Source organism: Protomyctophum parallelum (genome assembly GCF_964188405.1).
Source record: "Protomyctophum parallelum genome assembly, chromosome: 6".
Classification (NCBI taxonomy): Eukaryota; Metazoa; Chordata; class Actinopteri; order Myctophiformes; family Myctophidae; genus Protomyctophum; species Protomyctophum parallelum.
In genome coordinates this window covers 35485036-35509283 of record NC_139701.1, presented here as the reverse complement: position 1 = coordinate 35509283, position 24248 = coordinate 35485036, and the positions used below count along the sequence as shown (strand labels likewise).

General features: G+C 41.5%; 2 protein-coding genes across 2 annotated transcripts in view; both read left to right on the top strand.

The window, feature by feature from the left end:
• ncln (nicalin) overlaps window positions 1–24248 on the top strand; it is a 115590-nt gene that overhangs the window by 73231 nt on the left and 18111 nt on the right. The window lies entirely within an intron of this gene.
• Window positions 1065–22254, top strand: tnfaip8l1 (tumor necrosis factor, alpha-induced protein 8-like 1). The gene is made up of 3 exons (XM_083767173.1): window positions 1065–1344; window positions 19164–19443; window positions 21102–22254. The coding sequence occupies exons 2-3, from the start codon at window positions 19172–19174 to the stop codon at window positions 21388–21390; spliced, it is 561 nt and encodes a 186-aa protein (XP_083623299.1). The 5' UTR covers window positions 1065–1344; window positions 19164–19171; the 3' UTR covers window positions 21391–22254.

Below are 24248 nucleotides of genomic sequence, written 5' to 3'. Positions count from 1 at the left end.
GAATTACAAGGATAGAGACAGAGCCTACAATGTTCATATATTAGATTAGATTAGATTCCATTTGTCAACTGCACAGATTATACAAATAAGTTGACAATAGTGCAATAGTCTATAATAATAGCCTTATCTTACTTGTCCTCCATAGACTACTAGGCCTACTTTAAGACTTCAATGTGTCTTGTTTTGGCAATGTTAATATCTTCAACAAATATATTAATTAAATACACTACTGTAGTCTGTATACACTACAGTAGCCTACGGGTACATAGTTACAGACAGTATAAAACGTTGATTACAGAGGCTGCAGCGCAATACAAACTACCATTGTCCAAGACCCAGCTGTGTTGATGACGCATCCCATTGGTGTGCATAAAACCACGTTGATTGTTGACACCCATGGAGCATAAATAACACATGTTGAATCACAATGGACATATTTTGACCTCAGGAATTCCTGGTAGGAAGTGTTCATTAGACTGAAGGGGGAAACTAACCCCGTCTTGAAAACATCCGCAGCCAAGCATTTTGATTCAAACATGTCTAGTGTGTGAGTGTGTGTGTGTGTGTGTGTGTGTGTGTGTGTGTGTGTGTGTGTGTGTGTGTGTGTGTGTGCGTGCGTGTGCGTGTACTGTTTCAGGACCATTCAGGACAGCTGCCTGTAGTCATATCTAGAAAGATTAGAATTAGCCAAATTGATTTAATAAAGAAAAAAATAAATTGTGATTTATGATTTAACGAGGCTGTCATTTTGCTGGTGACTACACTGCATGCTCCCCACAGTTCCTGCTCATTGTTCCCCAAACACCATTTCCTTTGGGAAATTCTCAACCTTGGGATTGTCCAGCGCTGGACGAGGATAATTACTGGAAGCCGTTTTGGGGGCAGGGAACGTCAGAGCACCAAATGGGCCTTTCTACTGGGTTGGCTGGGTGTGGGCTGGTCCACTTCTGTTGTGCTCATTCATTGGCCGAACTCAACATCAATCTGGTGCCGTCTGGGTCCCTCAAGTTTGAAACTTTTTTACTTGCCTTGAAGGAATCGGGTTTCAAACTCCTGTAACCGATCTCACGGGCACGGCAGCGAGAAGAAAACACTCTTTTCAATAATTTACACATCACATACCTGATACAGAACACGGTCACACTGTGGAGGAGAGAGACGACACCGTTTCCTCGTATTATACAAACAGGGAGATACGGTAGAAAATGCTGTGAAGTGACCTGTTATGCGTTGCCATAATGAAGACTTGAGGTTTTGCCTTGATTAAGTTGTCAACGGCTGCGTTTCTACATCTCTGTCCCATTCACGCCCCGCGGCCCGCATCCGGTCGGAACAGAAAGAAAGGTAAGTTCAAACCGTTATTGGCTGTAGTGATCTCTAGATCTGTGCGCTTCAGCAGTCTTTACTGAAACATAACATCAAGAATCGGAGACCTATACTGTAGCCCGTGGTCAAATTACAATCAGGGGAGATTTACAAGGAACCATGCAGCTGTCTTTTATTTCAATACAAGTTTTAAGATGTAATGGGTCTCAAGTTAAAACTTTTATTGAAATAATTTTCACTTCGCCTCGTTATAAAATGAGGGGAGACTTTTTTTTATATAGGCCAATTTAATTTCTGATTTACATCTGTCACCATTTCACAATTAGCAGGCTGTCTTTTTAACTAGCCTACACAGAAACAAAAACAACAAACTTTTGTAGCAGTAGCTTGAAGTTATCACAATTTTGAGGTACGCTCAATTTACTTTAATTGCAATGCATTAGTAGTAGGCTATCAATACACAGACTGAAAGCACAGCCCATATGTTTTGCCAACAAAATGAATGTTTTGCAACACATTTCTCTGTTTACATTCTATAGCCTCTGCTCCGAACAAGGCTTCATTCTGGATGAATAGCCCCACTGTGTAGGTTATGTTCTGGCAGGTAGCAAGACAAATTATCAGGCATAGCAGCCTTAACAGACATGTCAAGTGAATTACGACCTTGAAATGGGAGTCAGAGTTGTGTCGCTGCTTAAATCAACTGTGTTGTTGGTGAAATGATTTAGTGTTCACTGCTACCACCCTTGTTGTCATTTGTCTCCTGCAGCCCAAATCTCAGTTGGTACTGCAGTAGCAGATAACCAGTAAGTTGGGGTTGGGTAAGGTTGGTTAGCTTTTGTATTTGAGAAAAATCCAGTTATCTGAGTTTCTGTTTGTCTAAACTGACAATAGAGTCAAGCTGTCACCTTCCTGCACATGCTCATTCTCTCCTAAGAAAGGGAAAACATTTATCTGCTCAACAATGGTGTCAAAGTTACTGTTGTTCCTGCTGAGGTGGATCCATGGCAACTCACTGACAAGTACGAGAGAGGTGTCTGACCTGCTTTTACTGGGCTGCAAAGTTCAGTTGTCTGGCCAGGTGGCATTCTGTTGCCTTGGAAACCTGAAGTATTTTCGCTCTAGCTGGAAAGAGCAGACTAGAGCTGTTGGGCAAGCCACCGCTGCCACCTTACAGACATCATTTCATTATTGTGATTGTGTATGTGAGATAGGGAGATATTTGACAGTAGACAATCACACATTGTTAACCTTTGTTCTGGAGAGAGAATGTAATTGCTCCACAAGAAGTTACTTTTGTAAAGACGTAAATCAAATTAACAAATTATGTTTTCTGGGAATGAGGTGAATAATTCATCATACTGTGCCTTGTACTTGTATGGTGAGGATAATCTAAAGGTTTTGCCCCCATACTCAAAGATCGGTTAATGCTTTCATTATGTTGTGCATTATTTATAATGCTTTTGAAAATGTGCTACTACTACTGTGTGTGTATATATAACGGCATACTGGTTTAGATGGCAGTTAAACTCTAACACATGACAGCAGAGTAGACTTTATGTTCAACATCTCTTTTTCCACAAATACATTATAGCTGAGTGCCAAGACACCACAATTGTATTGGTACTTAACAAGAAGATACTGCTCAGTTCTAAATCTTTTTGTTGACGGTGTTCAATTGGCCCCAGGGCACCGTAGGAATGATTTTGCTACTTTATTCCCGGCCTCATTGCACATGTATGAGAATAAGTTGATGTTACCGAGTTTATTTTGTGGGCTTTACTTACTGTACATTTTAGTAGTCTGCCCTTTTATCCCTGTCCTACATTTATTGTGCCATACCTGTTGCATCATGGCAGACTTCAACCAGCCTCCAGGTCTATCTTTTCCAAATCGGCAAGCTAAATTATTAATCCATGATCCATTATATACCGGCATGTTAATTATTAATTTCTCAGAGGGCTTCAGCAGATCTGCAAAGACTGTAAAAAAGGACAGGTTTCTTAAAGAGGCTGACTCTACCTTATGAGCAGATCTGCATGAGCCCTCATACACAAATAGGAAGATGAAAGACTCCACATGCTCATCATATGAGATCTAATATATTCATTTATAACAATGCATGTAGGTGCCCACATGGTGCATGTATTCAAGCATGCATACTGTACGTATGAACCAGTCCCTCAGCTTATTTCCATGCACATTGCATGGCATTCATACAGTATCATGCCACAATGAGATACACGTATGCAAGAGCAGCAGTACATGCACCTGTACACCATAGTAAAGTCGTATTTGCAGTCAGTATGTTATGCAACAGTTGGAGAGGGAGAGTAATGCTGCACAACTCGACAGAAGATTAAATTACAGCAACAGCATTCAGTATTCCTCAAAAGCTGCTGTTCATTTCCTGTTGAAAGTGGTTGTGTTCAGTGAGTGGTTACTAGTCCTCTTTGAACACAAAACATCTACCAATAGCAAAGATTTTTGTCTCAAAGGGCAGAAAGTTTGTCCTAGTAAAGGGGAAAATCAAAGTTTCTATTACAGTTTTTTACCCCTGTCATATAATGTAACATGTGATGTTCTAGTTTGGTTCAAAGTCAGTGCTCTTCAAACACTGTTGCTGTTACTGGTTACTTTTGACCCAGAAGTAATTTTCCAGGCTACTGTACAAAGTAGGACAATAGAATTTCCTCTGTAAATAGCTACTGGCTACCAATATTGATTCAACCCGTCTGTTGACTAGCTGACATTTGTGAATAGCTTTGTGTACCATGGTCTGGGGAGTTTATTTGTTGTTTGGAAAAACAATCAACACTTTTGCCCGGTACACGTGATTTGACAAAGGCCCAATTTCTAATCGCATTATGGTACTCAAGTTTGAAACACTGACAGCCCATCAGTCTTTTTTTTATATTTGATTAAATTGGATAAAATTTCCACTATGAAATTCTGAGCTTTTGATATAGTGTAACTGAGCGGAACAATGTATTTTTCTAGTCACAGAATAGATGTTGTACTGTACCTTTTTGGCCCAACTTTTCCATGGTTGCCAGTAGTTCCCAAGAACAGTTAATTATCGCAAGTATTCATCCTGTTTCTATATAAGAAAACTGAAATGGATACATACTGTAGTACAGCACTGTACCAGCAAGTTCACGTTGTTCTGCTTGTTAGTACTCTTCTTAGTGAGTGCAGCACTAGGAAACCAGGACAAATTCCTTATACTGTAAGACACTTGCCAAATAAAGGTCACTCAGATTCTGAATGTAGCCCCACTGTCCTGATTACTTTTCTCTCACAATTTGTACTATCATACAAACCTTCAAATGTTTGTCCATTCCTCCTTTTATTCAGAATCAAATTCTTAAGTGATAGTATTAATGGTTTAGGAGAAATAAAAGTCCAAGTGACACATGGTACTGGGGAGAGAGCGACTGGGAGTGACATGCAGCAAAGGTCGTCGAACCTGCAACATGCTGTCAGGCAAGTGCCCGGAACATATGGATCCGGGCCTCAGTCATGCTATACAACACAACAGAATCCAAGCTATGCTCTGTTGTTTTCATGGTGGCCTTGTGGTGCAGGTGTTGGCATAAGTATAGCTGTGGAAAATACGAGACCAGATTACTTTTCTTTTTTGAGTGGTGCAACCACTCCAAGGAACAGCAATGTCCGTGTCCGCCTATCTATGTGACGTTAACCCACCCATGTGCCTATGTGACTGTGAGCACCAGTAGCTATGACTATTAGTACCAGTAGGGGCGCTGTTGTGCCAGAAACAGAGAGAGAGTGCTGCACTGTTGCCTGCTACAATTCATGTTCAACTGTCTCCTGTTCCTGACACCCCTCACATAACCCAGACTGATGATTCCCTATTAATTCCAATGTTTTATGTAGACCACTGTGCCCTAACCTTAATCTAGTTAATACTACTTCTTCTCTTCTCTGTCCACTACCCACTCTTTTAACTTTGACACTCTTTTGAGGAGCATTATATAAATGTCTCCCTTTTGAGGAGCATTATATAAATGTCTCCCTTTCACATCACTATCACACTGTTCTTGCTACATTAGATTAACTTCCTCCAATATTATACACTTAACTTCTGCCTTACTAGAAAATAATCTTGATCTGAAACACTGCTATTATATTTGACTGATTTTGGAAAGGCTCAAAATTAGGTATACAAGCTGGTCAGTTCTATTATGCCTGGCTTACTACAATGAACTCTATTCAAAAAGTATGCATGTTATATCCATTCCAAAGCTTGACCACAAGAGCAGGCAGGCGTGTCAGATGCGCTCTTGGCAAACATCCTTGAAAGAACTAAAGATCAGTTAATAGTTATTTGATTCATTGTCCTTACATATGATGTAAATATAAATATACCATAATCCCACCCAGTGGTGGACAGTAGCAAAATACATTTACTAGAATACTCTACTGTACTTGTAGTGTAGAATATTGAGGATCTGTATGGAGATGCAGATTTCATCTTCCAGCAGGACCTGGCCCCTGCCCATACCGCCAGAAGCACCACAACCTGGTTTGATGCCCATGCCATCACAGTGCTTGACTGGCCAGCCAACTCCCCGGACCTAAGATTGAGAATCTATGGGGTATTGTCAAGAGGTAACATGGTAACAGATTGGCGTGTGCCTTTTGATTGGTCCATATAGCCATTACCTGTTGCTTGTTGTAAACCAGATACCTGACGAAACGTTGTCATCTAATAAAACTACTACTCTATAAGTGAAAGGCAGTGTGCATGACCCTTTTCTTCTCGTATTGTCGGACCCAAAAACAAGAGCTGATAGCAAGCATCAAGGAAACCTGGGCTTCCATAACTCCCGGGCAATGCCACAGGTTGATTGCCTCAATGCCACAACGTATTGAGGCAGTGATGAAGGCAAAGGGATTCCCAACCAAGTATTGGAGATTGACATATCTGTTTTGAAAGTACCATATTTTGATTGATTTGATGTGATCCTAATTTCTTAATGTGACATTCAGATTAAAACATTCATACTCTGCAAAAACTGAGGAGTAAATGGTGATTTCTTCACAGTATTCAAATTCTTTGAAATTCTGTTTTAGTGGGTTTTATGAGCTGGAAGCCAAAATTGACAAATGAATACTTGAAATAATTTATGTTGTGTGCACTTAATCTATAATCTATGAAAGTATACATTTTAAGATGATAAATGATCTTCGTGGAGTTCCGTCCTTTATTGGATTATAAAATTGATATCCTTAATTACATTTTTATTTTATGGCTGGGGCAGCTGGCGTAGCAGTCCCGGCACCTAGGCTGCTAATCCCGATTCTGCGTACCAATCCCCCAGTCAGTCTACTATAAGATAAGAAAGTAAGCCATGAGGCCCATAGCTGCAGGAACCTATCTCCTGTTTCTTTAGTGTGAGGCAGCTTGATGTCAAAGTATACCCCCTGGACATGACTCGAGTATGTCGCAGGGACTTGCCCCCAATCCAACCCTTGATGCTGAGTGCCAAGCAGGGAGGCACTGGTTCCCATTTTTGAGTGGTGCAACCACTTTTATGTGTGTCCCTATGGGTCTGTCCCTGGGTCTGTCCGATCATGAAAATAGCGTTATAGCGTTTGTTCACCATCAAGTCTCACTGTTGCACAGCCTAACACACAGACACATACAGGCCAGGGAGGGCTTGTACAGTACAAGTACAGTACAGCACCACTCACTTCAGACGGGTCTGATTTTTATTATAGTCTTTGGTATGACCCGGCTGGGGATCGAACCCCGACCTCCCAGTCCCAGGGTGGACACTAACCGCAAGGCCACTGAGCTGGTCAGTATAGTGTATTGTATACTATATAATAAAGGCAGACAAAAGCTCACAGAAATATCCTTTTTAATTTTATGTTACACCCTTTTAAGAATGTAATCTCTGATTTAAATGTATCTGGTTTAATTTGAATGCTCTCAGAGTTAAATTAAAACTAATGATTTATACTGCGAAGGAAAGCAAACCACACAGACCTATACAAAGGGGTGAGTGTGCCAGAGCCAGGCGTAGTCATTGGCTATCACTAAAGAGAGCTTTGAACAGCACTAGGGTCCAGTTTCATTTCCATGAGTCATGTTTGCCTTCAGCTGTAGCCTGTATGTTGTCATGGCCGAATGTATACTGGCCTATTCTGACTGAGGTGTTAGTTGTTGGTTTTCCTTTGTTTGTATAACACAGTCTCTCTAATTATGCTGAGCAGCTGTTGGCTGGTTGTCTGATATAATTTGATTCATTCATCATTCAACCAGCCAGCCAGGGCCCATATCAACGTTTTGAGGTTTGTCAATGCACACGCACGACTGTGTATCTGCATCTGCTTTTTTTGTGTTAAACGTGATGTTAGACGAGCTGCTGACCGAGGCTTAAGTATTTTGCCTGAACACAAAGCAGTTGTTGACGCTGTCATGTCTCGTTCCGTCTTCAATCGATTCAAGTTTGTCACCATAAATACGGTGAGAGATGGGGTGTCAGGGTTGGCTGAGCTCTTTCCCTGGGCACCAGCCTACTTATATTAGATTTGGCACTAACAACTCTCACGCTGCAAAGTCACTGGAAAAGGAATCGTTGATCAAAAACCTTCTCATCATTCTAAGCACAGGGCCCTTTTTATGAAGGCTTTACCCCTCTCCCTTTGCGGAGCAGGAGAGGGAGAGTGAAGATGAGCAAAGAAAATGAGAGCTCGAGGGTGAGGATATCTGTCAGTCTTTTTCATGATGCCATCAGGGAATGTGTTATGTTATTCTTTTGCTTTGAGTAAAGGCTCAGACAGAGTCGCTCCTAAGTGCCAATCGCATCACAAGTTGAAAGTGTTTAGATTGAAGGCATGAAAAACAAACACTTCCTTCGTCCTTTTCTCTCCTCCCTATTTCTTCAGCCCACCTGTCTCAGGTATTATTCGTCAGCGTTGTAATGTTGACAGCTTTGACTGTAACAGCCCTTGGCTTGAATAAGCAATATATTCTGAGAGTCTGACTCTAAAACAGGTGCCTTTGGTTTTATTTCTCTTCATAATGTTGTCAAACACCATTTGAGAACCATGACGTCTATAGAAAAATAAACGAAATACATAGACCACCAACTCTATATAGTCTCATTAAATGCAGTTACAGTCATTACATAAGAGCATTTTGATAAAGAAGGTGAATTAATTGTTGGTTATGAAAAGGTCATCTGCTGCTTACCAGTAGCCTGTAGTGTTACTAATATCGACAAAAACAAGTAATTCAACTTTCCCTTTACTTTGCATTGAGTATGAGTTAGTGTTCTCTAGTTTCCCATATTTTCTCTTTCTGACCTCATGATAACAAGCCAAACCACTGTGCACTCATGCAGTATAAGGGCATTGCCACACATGCATTCATTAAAATATTTGCTTCCGGTGGCAACCAAATTCTCATATTCTGAAGTTCAACTTCAAATATTCTGTTTCATGTGAAGTTCGAATTTGGTGGACATTGACCGGGCCTCAGCCAAGAGCAACAGCCAAGAGCAAAGAAGTGTTTGTGGTTGACCCCACTTGGCTGACATTGGCTATAATTTTCTTACCACGTGACCAAAAACCACAACCGCACAAACGGACTACAAAGCAGCAAACCGATCATCAGACCCTGCGCTGCCTTCATTCACTATAACAAGATGTGAAAGTTTTAACCTCTGCAGACGATGATCATGAATTTGCCTGCATTCACACATCATGTGTGACCTTGCCCTAACTAGGCAGAATGCGACAGTGCATTGTTAATGGGGTTTCCCTGCCATTTCTGCATGGGCTGATTAGGATGCTCCAGCAGAAGGCACAATCTGCCAGTAAAATTACAGGCAACTTGAGTTGTCTAGAGATCATAGCACATAATCTTCCTATTAAAAACAAATGCAAGAGATATCAAAATAGTAAACAAAAGAAAATATTCATCAGAATTGAAAAATGTATTGATCATTAGTCCAATAATCAATAACTATTCATGATGGCAGACGGGCACAATTTGAGACTTTGAGAACTACAAATGCAGCATTATTCCTTTTTCTAAACAACCGCCAAAGCAATATGAATGTGAAGTAGTGGTAATTTACATTGACAGCCAGGCATCTCTGAAAAACAATCATTAGTTTAAATCAATTACTATTAATGATAGGGGGCGAGCATAATTTAGGACTTGTTTGGAGAACTGCAGCATGCATTCTTTCTTTGTAATCAAACGGGAATGCAATGTCAATGTGAACTAGTATTGCTCATTTACAGAGACGGCTCAGACTCCCTGAGACCGTCTAGAAATGATCCATAAGATGATACAGGGATACAGGAGAGCATCCCTCTTGTAGCCTTTCTTTTCTGGATAAGAGGATCTAAAGCTTTTCTCTGATCTGTTCATCATGGTGATCCCAGTTCAACGCTTTTTAGAACCTTGATTACAAGTGCACCATTCCATTGAGGCGAGGAGAAAGGGACTTACTTACTTAATTCAACAGGAGGCTTGGTATATAAATCAACTCTGTTTTTCAGCACGTTTCAAGATAGAGGTGTAATGTTCTGTCTTTGTCCTTTTTCACTAGTCTCTTCATACTCTTTGGGAAGCATTCCGCTGCCTCCCTCCAAGGAGTCTTATTGATATTCGTAGAGAGGCAATGCAAAGAGAGAGTGAGAGGAATGAAAGTCATTCTGCCTTCTAGTAGGGCGGCAAACTACTGACAAGAATAAAAATCACAAGGCACCGGCGCCGCAGGGGTCTCTTCTTGTTCACTTTGTCTGCTGAGCTAAATAGTGCTTCGTTTATTACTTGCCTGCATACAGATAAGCAATTTGTCAGACATACAGATTTTAAATAATTTTAAGTTGCACAAGTTATTTGCATGTGGGGTAATATTATTTCAATTAGAATTAATTTGTTCCTCTGTGGCTGCCTGTCATCTGTAGTGTAGGTACATAGCACTTTATTTGTATCATAACCCCTTTTCCTTGTATGTAATAATGTTGGATAAACCATGACCGAGACAAATAAACTATCTATCTATCTATCTATTTAAAATAGGTGAAATGTATTGACTGCACATCTATAGGTTTAAAATAATGTAAAATTGCATTGATTACACGTATGTATGTACGAGTTTCTGATTGTGTATATGTCTAATGGATTGTTGTTGCTGTGTTGTCTGTTATGTTGTTTAGTCTAGTGTTTCTTGTTGAAGAGGACCACAGCAGAAATAAGTCCCCGGGCTTTATTGTGTTTTCATCGTTCCTCATGATGCTTTGACTGCATGTCAGAAAGTGCTTGTGCAATTTTTTTTATGTCACCAAATAAAATCAACCAATCAATCAAACAATCTAATAGGCTACATTTAGCAAATTATTGACAAGGAAATGTATCAAGAAAAGGTTGAGCCCATGGCGTTAGATCCCTGATTCCCTAGGCTAGTTGTTCCTGAATTCCTTGTCTGTATTTTCGATCCTAGTGAATGGCCAACATCCCTCTCGTCTTCCACTGTATTATGCATTGCATAATGCACATACCGTAATTTCCGGACTATAAGCCGCACCTGAATATAAGCCGCACCAGCCAAATTTAGGGAAAATCCCATATACAAGCCGCACCGGACTATAAGCCGCACCGGACTATAAGCCGCAGCTACATTAGCTCAGAGCCTGAGACGGCTCTGCGTTAGCTGTAAAAATCCATAGATTAGCCGCACCGTTGTATAAACCGCAGGGTTCAAATCATGGGTAAAAAGCCGCAGTTTATAGTCCGGAAATTACGGTAGTTGGAATTTGGGAGTCTCTAATCTTTAGTGCACTGAATGGCACAGGATCTACTCTTTCTGGACTGAAGACTTTGGTGCCTGAGCTCAAGTCCACTCATACTAGATTCATTCATACCCAATTCTTTTTCATTAATGTGTTCTCCCTACCATGTGTTTGCAGTTAATTTAATAGTGTGCACATGTATGTATGATCATCACTGTTTGTGCCCCAGGCTCTGGTCTGACTCTGCGCAAACACTTCGTGACAACTGGAAATTAAATGTTGTCTAATTGTGTGTGTGTGTGTGTGTGTGTGTGTGTGTGTGTGTGTGTGTGTGTGTGTGTGTGTGTGTGTGTGTGTGTGTGTGTGTGTGTGTGTGTGTGTGTGTGTGTGTGTGTGTGTGTGTGTGTGTGTGTGTGTGTGTGTGTGTGTGTGTGTGTGTGTGTGTGTGTGTGTGTGTGTGTGTGTGTGTGTGTGTTATAGTTGTCACTATAATAGAAGTCCACAATGTTACATAACACTGCATAACAAAACGTATTATTTTGCTGAATGTTGTCGTATTCTGAGATGAATAGCTTTCTATACACAATACATTAGCATTCATGGAAGCCAAGGATTCTCTGCAGTGCAAGAAAACATACAGTGTACTCACTGTTTGGGGCCATGTGAAAGACTTTTACCTCTAGTTGAAATTTGGAAATTGTAGTTATTCTATTCAACATAGCTTTTAGTCCTATGTTTGCAATGTTGTTGGAAGTGAAATGCTGCTTTCTTTCAATCTGTTTGCTAGATGACTTGGAGTGGGTGAACACAGCAACATACTCGCTGTTCAACTCTAAGAGCAGCGGTGGCAGAACTTGCAGAAGTACCTGTACTGTAGCAATATCAGGATTTAGAATTACTGTTACAAGTAAAAAGCCTCTCTGGGTTCGATTCCCGCTGGGGACGCTGGGGGCGTGTTCTCTTCTCTGCGTCATCAGTGCCCATACCCGAGGCGGGGTTGGCGAAAGGGCCTTTCTTTTTTTTTTTCTATAAGTTTTATCCCACGATTTTGTAACCCATTTTTCACCCCTGTGTCAATTATCTAATGTGATCCTGGGCTCTACACACCCTCCGCCAACCTGGGGAGAGCAACGGACTTGAACTCATGCTTCCTTCATGCCTGAGTGTCCAAGTTGCTCCTTTACACCTGACAGGGGGGAGTTTCCCTGGTTGGACGTAGCGCGTGGAAGGAACACGTTATTCCAACCAGTTCCATTCCCCTCCATCAGGCGCCCCGGCTGGCCAGGGGGAGGCAGTTTAGAGACCAGGATTACTGCATGTTTTTGTGAGGGTACCTACCCTAGGGGACACGGGGAGAACATGCAAACTCCACACAGAAAGGCCCTTTCGCCAACACCGCCTATGGGCACTGATGACGCGGAGGAGGAAACACGCCGCCAGCACCCACAGCGCCCAGAGCGGGAATCGAACCCAGGACCTTCTAGCTGTGAGGCGACAGCACTACCAACTGTGCCACCGTGCCCCTCGAAAGGGCCTTTCTGTGTGGAGTTTGCATGTTCTCCCTGTGTCCCCTAGCGTAGGTACCCTCACAAAAAGTTGCAGTAATCCTGATCTCTAAACTACCTCCCCCTGGCCAGCCGGGGCGCCTGATGGAGGGGAAAGGAACTGGTCGGAATAACGTGTTCCTTAACACTTGTGTTAACCACTTGAACCCCAACATCCATATTCTGGGGAGGATTGTTTGGCAAAAATAGCAGATAATGTCAAATTCATTGGGTAGAGAGCTGAAAAAAAGAACGTTCTTAGTACGTTCTTTACACGTCCGTTTACCAAATATACCGTGGTGGTACCGGATAAGCAGCTCGGCAGTGCATGCCATGACAATAAATGTAATCTCTGTTTTTTTTTATCACGATAAATTATAATAACGAATAACGATCATTATCGTCCGATCCCTAGTCTCACCATTGTCTGAGTGTGTAAAACATTGATACAAATAGATGCATTTTATGCTCTCAGAGTTAAATCAGTGTGGATTTTACTTTATTTGAAATGGGTCTACACTTTGGGAGCTGAAGAAGTGATCAGTGAAATGGTCCTCCTGGCTCATTTGATGGAGGAAGTTATAGGGATGAGAGCCCAGTAGCCCACGGTTCCTCTGACCCCAGTATTTATGAGCTGCCATCAGGACAGCCTTCCTCCGAGTCATTTTGCATTAACACACACAGAGAAAACCGCCACATGCATAAATAAATCGATAACTGTGTGATGTGTGAGTTGGCACTTTCTCTTGTGCACTTTCCTGCACACACAATTATAAAACACTCACTGAAGCATTCCTATCGGTATCCTGTCAGATTAAACTCTTTTAAATCCATGCTACATGGTACCTATGATGATACAATATGCTACATACGATATAATAACTACCTACCTAGTACAAGATGTTCATATAGCCAGAGGGATATTTGGACTAATTTGACAGCTAACTAATTTGTCCATTTGACAGAAGGATGAGGCTGGCAGGGCACTGCGTCAGGCACCCAGAACTTGAGGCAAGTCAATTGTAAATTAACCCTATGGGAGCCAACCCAGGGCAAAGCCAGGAGGGGAAAGAAGCGTACCACCTATGTAGACGTGCTGTGGCACGACAGCTTGGCTGACAACACTGAAGAGCTCAAGATCCTGATGTTGGATAGGAAATTGTGGAGGGCAGCTATCCAGGAATCCCGAGTTGGTGTTGTGGCTAGACCTTACTCTCGCAGCAACTAACTAATTTGATAGCCACTGTGACTCACTGTCTCATAAAGGAAACACTGGGTGGCTTTGTGCTTAAACAGCAGTGGGTCCTGATCGCTGTGATGCCATACAGTACATTATTTTAATGTAAAGCAAGGATGCTTTGCGTAAAGCATTTTTATTATTCTTATTATAATTATATTATTATAAACACTTTTTAATTGGATATCTTACTTTTCTTGAACAGGGATTCTGCATGTACTAAATTGAGAAAGGACACAATCATGTCACCATCATGTCACCCCCCGGGGGTCCTGGGATGCAATACTATACAATACTGTACTCAATACTGTACTCTGTACTGTACTCTAACGTCGTTGAAGTAGGACTCATAAAATGTCCCTGGGACCCATCTAAAAGACCACCCCCGGGACCCATTACATTGAAAACCTATTTATATCGCTGATGGTTTAATGTAGGGTTTGTCAAACTTCTTTATGCCACCACCCGATTTGGTGGAAGAATAAATATAATAAAATAAAAGCGCCCAAATGTAATTATATTTAGCAATCACTGCCCGTCGTGGTTACCATGAGGTACTTTCACAAGTACAACCAGTTGTGTAGCCTTTTCCTGTGGGAGGGGAAACGACCCAGGATCCGTCTCAATACGCCTCCGTGGTTTGACTTTGATGTGGAAGGATATCAGTGCTCTGCAGCTGCTCTTCCTTGGATGGCCTCGGCCTCCCTACCCTCAAGTGTAGGCCTACAATCTCATCCAGTGTTGTCATGTCTTAAGGGGGTCTGACTGGAACAAGGGCTGGCAGCTAAGTTTCTTTCATATACTTACAGGCTGAATTCAACCTGCATAGACAACAATACTGGCACTATCTACAAATTCATAGTTTGCTGAGAAGTGAGAACAATGTTGAGAAGCTCCTTGGTCCCTCAGTATGTGTGTCCTCGACGGTAGGGGTCATGACGCATCGCTCTACTACTCAATGTTGCTGGAGAAAGTCAGCACTAACAGTGCTCTGTATGGGAAAAAAGACATGCTAACTACCTTCACAACAAGAATGGATTAATGGATTAAAGAATGTATTGGACCCCTTCTGAATTACACAGAGCAAAGCTTAAAAACGAATGACGGTACGATGACCCATGTCTTATGGGGGTGCCCCAGGGTACAAGACTTTTGGATAGCAGTACATGATTGCATTGAGAGAATTATCGGTCAGGGTATCCCTCTTGATATCCGCTTATTCATGCTGGGAGATCGCTCCATTCTTAAAGACATAACTCCCTCCACATAAGTAGAATGGATCCAATTCTGGTTAGGAGACTGCTAGTCCAACTATGGAAATCAGCCCATGTACCATCAATCACCTAGTGGAATAACCTACTTAATAGGACAGCATCATATGAAAGGGTATCCTTCTCTATGAAGGGCAGAATAGACCAGTTCCACCTGAAGTGGGATAGATTCCTTCTCTATGCTAATGCTTCGTAATGACAGACTACTGGCTGTCCCCCCATACTGTAGAATCTACAGTAGCAAGCCTTGCTTGCTCACGTGGTTTCATTTTGTGCATAGCACAACCTCCCTCTGTCCCTTTTTTGTGTGTGTGTGTGTGTGTGTGTGTGTGTGTGTGTGTGTGTGTGTGTGTGTGTGTGTGTGTGTGTGTGTGTGTGTGTGTGTGTGTGTGTGTGTGTGTGTGTGTGTGTGTGTGTGTGTGTGTGTGTGTGTGTGTGTGTGTGTGTGTGTGTGTGTGTGTGTGTGTGTGTGTGTGTGTGTGTGTGCGTGCGCGCGCACCCTTCATATTTTCTATTTACAAGTAGTGTTTGTAAAGCTTTACAAAGAACAGAAATTAAATTGAAACTATAGTTTAAATTTAATTCAAATGTGCACATTTCTGTGCTCTCTTGTATATTTATTTACATTATTTGTGCATGTGTGATGCCTTCAATGTGGCTATAAATAGGCTATTTTTCAAGGGGGGGGGGGGGGGTTGCATCAGCCCAGGATGTAGAAGGGGTACAATGCCTAAACAGTCTGGGAACCACTGAACTAGGACAATGCCCACTGTCCCCATTGAGAGCGTATGCCACTCCGGTTATGCAATAGCCCTTGTACCCATTGTGCCTATTGTACATAGTACTGTGTAGTGGTAGACATCATCGTAGCACTTTGAGTCCAACCGACTTCACTTGGGGCACCACACTCGTCTGCAACACACGGCGTGTTTGAAGTTTATTGGTCAGACTGTTCTTGAGATATGCAGATTCACACTCACTCACAGAGGCAATACCCGTAGTACCTGAAAATTAATTAATTTTAATATTTCAAAATCAATTTAGCATTTTGCTAAAAGTTGGGAGGAAACCACCTAACTCAATTTTTTTAGGTTTTAGATTATTATTATTTTTGCATAAATCTGTGATTTTGAACACTGTTTACTTCTGTGTGTTTATGGTTAAAAAAAAAATTGAACCAATGAAAAGTAGTAAAAAGCGCTTCGGACAAAACCTCTTAACTCCATTGGATCCTCAAACTGTGCTAAAGCAGCTAACTCTACCACCTCTTCCCATCTCATGCAAGTAATTGACAATATATAAAGTCACAATACCAACTTTGATGAGGCAGTATTGCTTTATTATCAAAATATAAGGTGAAAACATTTCCTGAAATGTTTATATTTTGTAATTAGGTGGTTTCTTCCCGACAGCATGCATCTATACATATATATATATATATATATATATATATATATATATATACAGTATATAATATTTTTTTTACAGCCACAATATAACTACTTTACAGTCAATTGATTTATTGTCACTCGAAACGAGGACTGAGAGTGACAACACTGCACAAAGGTTTATTGGTTATAAAACCATCAGGTCATTCTATGAGTACTATGATGACACGACGATGACATCATATCATATCAGGGATCTCTAATATGGGCATAAAAGGGGCATGGACAGATTGATGACATCAAGCCACCGTAGCCACAGATCTCATTCTCCAGGATATATCGATTATGTTTGGGAGAACCGCTGATCTCACGGACTTCACACGGGTACACTCCCTTGGGTTCCTTCATTGGCAAGTTTGAAGTCGATCGGTTGGCCAGTTCTTGAGCTACACGAAGGACATGCACACACCCACACACACAGATTATATAGAAGGACATGCACACACACCCACCCACACAGATTAGTGTTATATAGAAGGATTTCCCTTCCTTCCTTTCCTTCATCCCTACCATTTTATCTCTCTCTCTCTCTCTCTCTCTCTCTCTCTCTCTCTCTGTGTCTACACAGATGATTGACAATCTTTACTTCCTGTCACAACAGCTCACAAGTCTTGCTTGTTTACACATTGTAGCAGATATGGATATTTTGAGTGGTGCAACCACTCGTATAGACAGCTCGGACACAGCCAGTCCCTGGCTGTGTCCGAGCACGGAAGTAGCATATTTACACCACCAAGTGTCACTGTTGTGCAGCCTAACACATCACCAAGTCTTTCTGTTGGGCAGCCTAACACACACATACACATACACACACACACACACACAGGCCAGGGAGGAGAGCCAGTACAGTACAGTACAGTACAGTACAGTACAGTACAGTACAGCACCACTCACTTTAGACGGGTTTGATTTTTGGTTATTGTCTCCACCAGGCCGAAGGCATGGGGAGAGGCCATTTCACATTGGCCTGTTATAGCGCCACCAGGGGCCGCTTTTTGCAAAACACATTATTTGACAGTACACCTACAGATTTTGTCCAAAGATCACGCAAATTGGTACACAGTCCATCCTGATTGGCTTCCAAAGTTTTCAGGAGTAGCCCATTTTGTACAAACTGTGCATGCATATTCCCACTAGACTGAGGAAGAAATGCCACTTGACAGTTTTCAAATCAGCCTCATGGTGGCGCTAGAACAGGCCAAGTCGTGTCTTCACATATAACTGCACAGATCTGCGTAAAACGTTACACCCCAAGGAAAAAAATCTGGCCTGCATTTTTTATATTAGTCCTTCAGATTTTATCCAAATATCAATCCTGGTGGAGACCTGTGCCCTGAGGGGCACTTCTTCTAGTTGGTCATGTTTAAAAAATATATTTTTGGGTGTTTGTTTTTAATCAGTGGGGAAAAGTCTTGGTACATTTGGCAGGTAGTTAAAAAGTACAACTCTGTTATCCACCTCATTTTGTGTGTGCAGTAGGAACACAGTCTGTCTTCTCTTGGGAGCCAGGCCTGCCTGTTGCGGCCTCTCCCCATGGCAAGGCTGTGCTCACTGAGTCTGTACATAATCAAGTATTTCCTTAGGTTTGGATCAGTCACGGCACCCGGATACTGAATTCAACCGCTGTGTATCTGTATTCTCTGTTTACAGCCAAATAGCATTCCAATTTGCTGTGGGTTTTTTTGGTAGATTCTTTCCAATATGTCAGGTGGTATTTTCATTTTGTTTTCTAATCATTTGGTTCAGTCTAGTGGGGTTTCTGTGCGGTGGCCTCTGCTTATGTTAGTGAACAGAGTCCCAGAACAACCTGGCAGAGAGGGCTCTCTGTAGGTGCACGGGTGCTTTGTTAATGGATCACTAGGTGACACTGATGATGAAATGTAAATGCTCTCTTTTGAATTTTGGTAATTAGTGGATATCTCCCTCTCCCTCTTAGGGCTGTCATGATTATGACATTTTAGTTGACGATTAATTGTCACTCAAATAATTTACGATTAACGATTTAATTGTGTTTCTGGCTTTGACTTTTAGGTTTCATAAACAAAGGTTGTACAGGGCAGATATGACTGAAATTAATATTTGTTTAATGTCTTTATACTACCGTAATTTCCGGACTATAAGCCGCACCTGAATATAAGCCGCACCAGCCAAATTTAGGGAAAATCCCATATACAAGCCGCACCGGACTATAAGCCGCAGCTACGTTAGCTCAGAGCCTGAGATGGCTCTGCGTTAGCTGTAAAAATCCATAGATTAGCCGCACCGTTGTATAAGCCGCAGGGTTCAAATCATGGGTAAAAAGCCGCGGCTTATAGTCCGGAAATTACGGTAAATGATTAGTGGAAATGGCCGATCTATGAGCTCAAAACGCATCGCATCAAGAAGTGTTTTGAGCTTGTTGATCTGCAATTTCCACTGTTTTTGAAAATATTTTGGAATACATGGAAATACTTTTGATGATTTTTATCTCAAATAATTGCTATTAGACGATTATGTAATAATTGTGCCAGGCCTACTCCCTCTCTCTCTTCATCTCGCTCCTCTATCTCTGCAGATCTGACCATGGACTCCTTCAGCACCAAGAGCTTAGCCTTACAGGCGCAGAAGAAGCTGATGAGCAAGATGGCTACCAAGAGTGTGGCCAACCTGTTCATCGATGACACCAGCAGCGAGCTGCTAGACGAGCTCTACCGCGTTACCAAGGAGTACACGCGCAACCGCAAAGAGTCCCAGAAGATCATTAAGAACCTCATCAAGATGGTGGTGAAGCTGGGTGTCCTTTACAGGAACAACCAGTTCAGCAACGAGGAGCTGGTGCTTGTTGAAAGCTTCAGGTGAGGAGGAGGAGTGAACAAGCCTAATAGTCGCTGTCGGGCGGAAACCTTGTATGTCCAAAACTTTGCTTTACTTGCTTTTCGGGAAATTAACGAAAGAACCCGCGTTCCAATGGATCCAATGTGCTGTAGGTATTATTTAGTAACATGGTCTTGATAATACTTTATATTATTTAGTCACATGCTCGTGATAATACTTTATACATTATTTATAATACCTACACGGAAACTGTTTCACAAATGGCAAATGATATAAAAAAAAAAAACATAATGCCAAAAATAAATCTTAAAAAGATTGTGGTCGAGATTGGGGATTTCACAATATTACGCCAGACTTCCTGGTCCTTCATTGCCATCCCCAGTTCCTGCTTACTGATGCCTGTGTCCCTAGCGATGACATCAGTTTTCTACCTCTGGTCTGCTTTGAGGCAGGACTCCAGAGAAGAAGGGAAGATATAACCTCATTGTTCTTCTGGATCGGACTAGTGAAGAAACACGGGGAAGGTTTCCATATATTAGATTATTGGATGGGTGGCTCTTCCAAGACAGATTTTGCGCTCTCATTAGAAGGCGGGTGTAAGTGCCATCCAACCGTTTCTCTAGTTTCTTTGAAAGTGTCCATGTCTCAGAGCCATAGAGTAGAATCGGTTGTCCTAAATATTTTTTACTTTTAACATCTTACTAAGCTGGGATGACCAGATCTTATGCATGTCATTGCAGGCTGACCAGGCCATACACTTCCTAGTTTGAAGGCACACCTATACTAGACCCTGTCTACCTGTTATTATGTATACATTGTCTCATTGTCTCTGTCTCATATATTTCTAGATTTAATTTCTACTAGGGCGATTCCCATTTGGAATGCATGCCCCTGCGGCTATGCTATACCGGTTTTCTGAATACTATATTATTATTATTCTAAGTGTCTGTCACTCTGTGTAACTCAGAAAAAGCATCAGACTGGTCTCAAACTTATCGTGTTTGTCTCGTATGACTACGAGGTGTGCAGTGCTGAATAACAATTCGGACAAACTAATGGTTTCCGATAACCGAACAACCACGACTATCACGAATATCTGTCAGCTTGCAGGTCTGAGGAGAGTGCAGAAATTCTCAGTGTGTTCAGACGCAAGCATGCAAGACAGGTTGCATGCATGTAATATGACGTGTGATGAAAGTTGAGTTCTCACTCAACCTTTATCACATCATATAAGACACTTTTTCTTATGTAACCAAATCATGTATTAAGATATTTTTAAGAACTGATGAAATTGCAGGATGCTGGAAGCAAGAGTCTAGACCCCTAAGTGGGCACCCCAGAGGAAATATTTATAATTGTGGGGCTTTTTATTGTATGCTAGCAGGAGAGGGATTACCACTTTTACCATTACTTAGCAATGTTATACTGTAGAAGCAATGTGTGTGTGTTAGGCGTCATTGTAAGACATTATGAATGACGGGAATGATGTGGAAAAGGATGGTTTTTATTACCAATATGGAAATTACAATATTACTTAAAGCTGCTTAAGTTTGAGAATAAAATCAAGACACAGCCATTTTTAGCATTGCCCCACAGACTTCATATGGCTTTGGATCACACAGATGAGGGTAAGCCTGGATTAGTAACTGACCACCTCTCATGTCCTTCACTTTCACAGGAAAAAGGTCCACACTCTTGCCATGACAGCGGTCAGTTTCCACCAGATTGAGTTCACCTTTGACCGCCGTGTCATGAGCGCCATTTTGAATGATTGCCGCGAACTGCTTCACCAGGCCATCAACCGCCACTTAACAGCCAAGAGCCATTCGCGTGTCAATCACGTATTCAATCACTTTGCCGACTGTGACTTCCTGGCAGCTCTCTATGGGCCCTCTGAAGTTTACCGTGGCCATCTCCAAAGGATCTGCGACGGCGTGAACAAGATGCTGGATGAGGGAAACCTCTGACCGCAGGCTTTCTGCTGACCCCTGACCCTCATCCTAATTGTAGACTTTGCCATCATAAATCTTCACCTTCGGTCACCTCCAAAACGTTCCATTCCATTCAGTTTTTTGTTTTTTTTTATGAGACAAAAAAACTGAACATGTTGTATTTCAACATTTTTAGTTTTTGCCATTTATTGGGATTGTTTTGTGTCTATAAAAACTTTACTGTAATTCCGAAGTCCATCTGGTTAGCCATAGTCCAAAGTCTCATGTTCTACTTAATTTCCTTGCAAACAAAAGCCAGAGGATTTATCTTAGTGAATGTAGAACCTTGTGCTCTTTTTAAGTACATTCTTGAGCCATGCGCCTTGACAGCTGTACTTGAAACTGTATTTTTACCTTTCACTCCAAGAGCACTGCACCCCTCTGTTTTACTTAATGGTAATCATAATGAAATGACTCGAGCCAGAGGCCTTAGGTCGCATCACTTATTGTTGTTCTAATGGGCTTGAAGTTGTTTGGGTAGCACCAGAAAGGAAAAGAAATGAATTTCCATATACTCTGTCTCCCCAAGGACATAAATAAAGGGATTTTGTTGCTAAAAGCAGTAATGCACTCCATACCGAACAAGCGCTGTACTTTCTTGCTGAAATGAATTAATGCTAAGCACAGCAGTTGAATAATCCTGCTTGGCATTGCATTTAGAAAATCTCTCAAACATGCACTGAACACCATCCTACACATATTCAGACCCGTGTTTTGTTATGAGGCAATGTGCCTATAAACCCTTTGTTTTCCCCGCTTTGATAGTCTTTATTTTATAGCCTTGACAACAAAAGTGGTGTATTTAGGTCATGGGGGGACCATAAACGTGAAGGAATTTGATTGTGCTGTGTATTGTTGATTGTCTTTGCGCTGACTCAGGAGTCTCACTCCTTGTAACCTCAACTGAGTTGTACAGAAGTAGCTGCCACTTGGAGGAACTTCAGTGGTGTTTCCATTACTGTGTCATGATGACATGCAAAAGGTTGCTTGGGAGTTTTTTCGGGGGGGAATAGAAGGCACACAAAAGCAAAGTAGATGTCAGGGATTTAGCGGGGGTCATTCAAGGGCCCTATGTCTGGCTTATCCGAAACAGCACTCAAATTCAAATGTAAATTCAAACGGATGTGTACATTAAATAGTGTGTGCTGTAGGATGAACGATACACTAGTGACTAGAGCACACCAAAATTATAAAGCATCGCCTCTCTGACGACCTCCCAGAGGGGAGGTTTATCACTTGTTTTGGTCAGATCACAGCACTGCAGTGATGTGTCTCTGAAATGGGCCATTTAGGCAGGGTGAGGTTAGATTAGTGTGGACACAAAACAAAACCTAACTGTATTATCCCTCTACAATTATAGCGCCCCACTTGGGTTGGTAATGGGCTCAGCCTGTCAACACCTAGCAGGCAGTCCACTCCATTTTCACACAGTGGCCCCATGTAATGTGATGTAGATAACTATTGCTATTTGTGCAAAGCAAGTAGATTCTATACAGTGAAGGTTGTTGATATATTTCTTTTTCTTATAAAGAAGCATATGGATTGTTAGGCTTAATTTATACTTTAGTACAAATTAGCCTTTACTATTCTTCCTTCCTCCCTCTGCATAATCTATCTGTTTAGTTTTTTTGTATCACTGAAACTATCTGGGAAATTGTGTTGCACCACAGCCTCATTTGGTATTCTCTGTGTGTATGTTTGTGTGTGAGTGTGTGTGGTCCCTGTGAGTGAATTGGAAATAGAGCCATGTAATGGGTATTGTGCTTTTAAAGGTAGAATCGCTGAGACTCTTAACTTCATCCACAGCAGCTCTGCCAAAGAGAAGGAAAGCTGATGTTTTTTCTCAGCTGCCCTGAAAGCAGTCATTCCAAAGGAACATGCAAGAAAATCAGCACTTGGGTGATTATGGCCCTGATGATTAAAAGGTGCTGATTTTCAAACTTCACCCCGCTCACTCAACCTTTCATTTTTTATATACTTTCCCTCCCTATTCTCTTTTTGCCCAATTAGTTTGAACCATCCCATTTGGTGTGGGAGGATAAATTAAGTCAATGCTTGTACATGGGTTTAGCAAACGGGTCGTGCTAAATGCCTTTAAATAGCTTTCTCTCCAATCCCTTCACATCTCGTTTAGGTTAAATCTCCCCTTGCTGAAGTCCACTGCATACTTAGAAGAATGAACCACCACAGAATGTTTAAGTACCTCTGCAACAGCTACACTTATTTTACTTAAACTCCCCAACGAAGCATACTTTTCATGTTGGATTTTTACCATGTTGATTGTGAAATACATATAAATATTTTTTTATTTTCATTTATGTACATATGATCATCTGTTGTGTACTTTCTGTGTACTGTATTGTGACATTGCAAATATATAATACAATTTACTTTTTGTAAAAGAATAAATGGTTTGTCTTTTTCTCGCTCATTAAAGCACCAGGCCCCCTCCTGGAATTTGACGGCCAAATCAGAGGCTAATCTGACTGTTTCTGTCCTGGATTTAGTCTTTAGTTGGCCAAAATCCTGTCCTCCTCCACAGCATTGTTGGGTCTTTGTTTAGTTTAATAGCTTCCTACTGTGTTTGAATGACAAACACGTTGGATTTTAGAGTCATTTGCCTCCACAATCCCCATGACCATAATTTCATAGTCCAGCCTGGGGTCAAATGTGGAACAGCATTTTGGTAATGCGGTAATGAATCTTCATGCTTTATATTTATGTTTTTATGTTTTAACTTGTCGTGTTGCGCTGCTATTTAACATTATGCAAAAAATAAAAAACAATATATTCACTGTCAATCAATCTTCAACTTCAAAATGTTTTCCATGTTT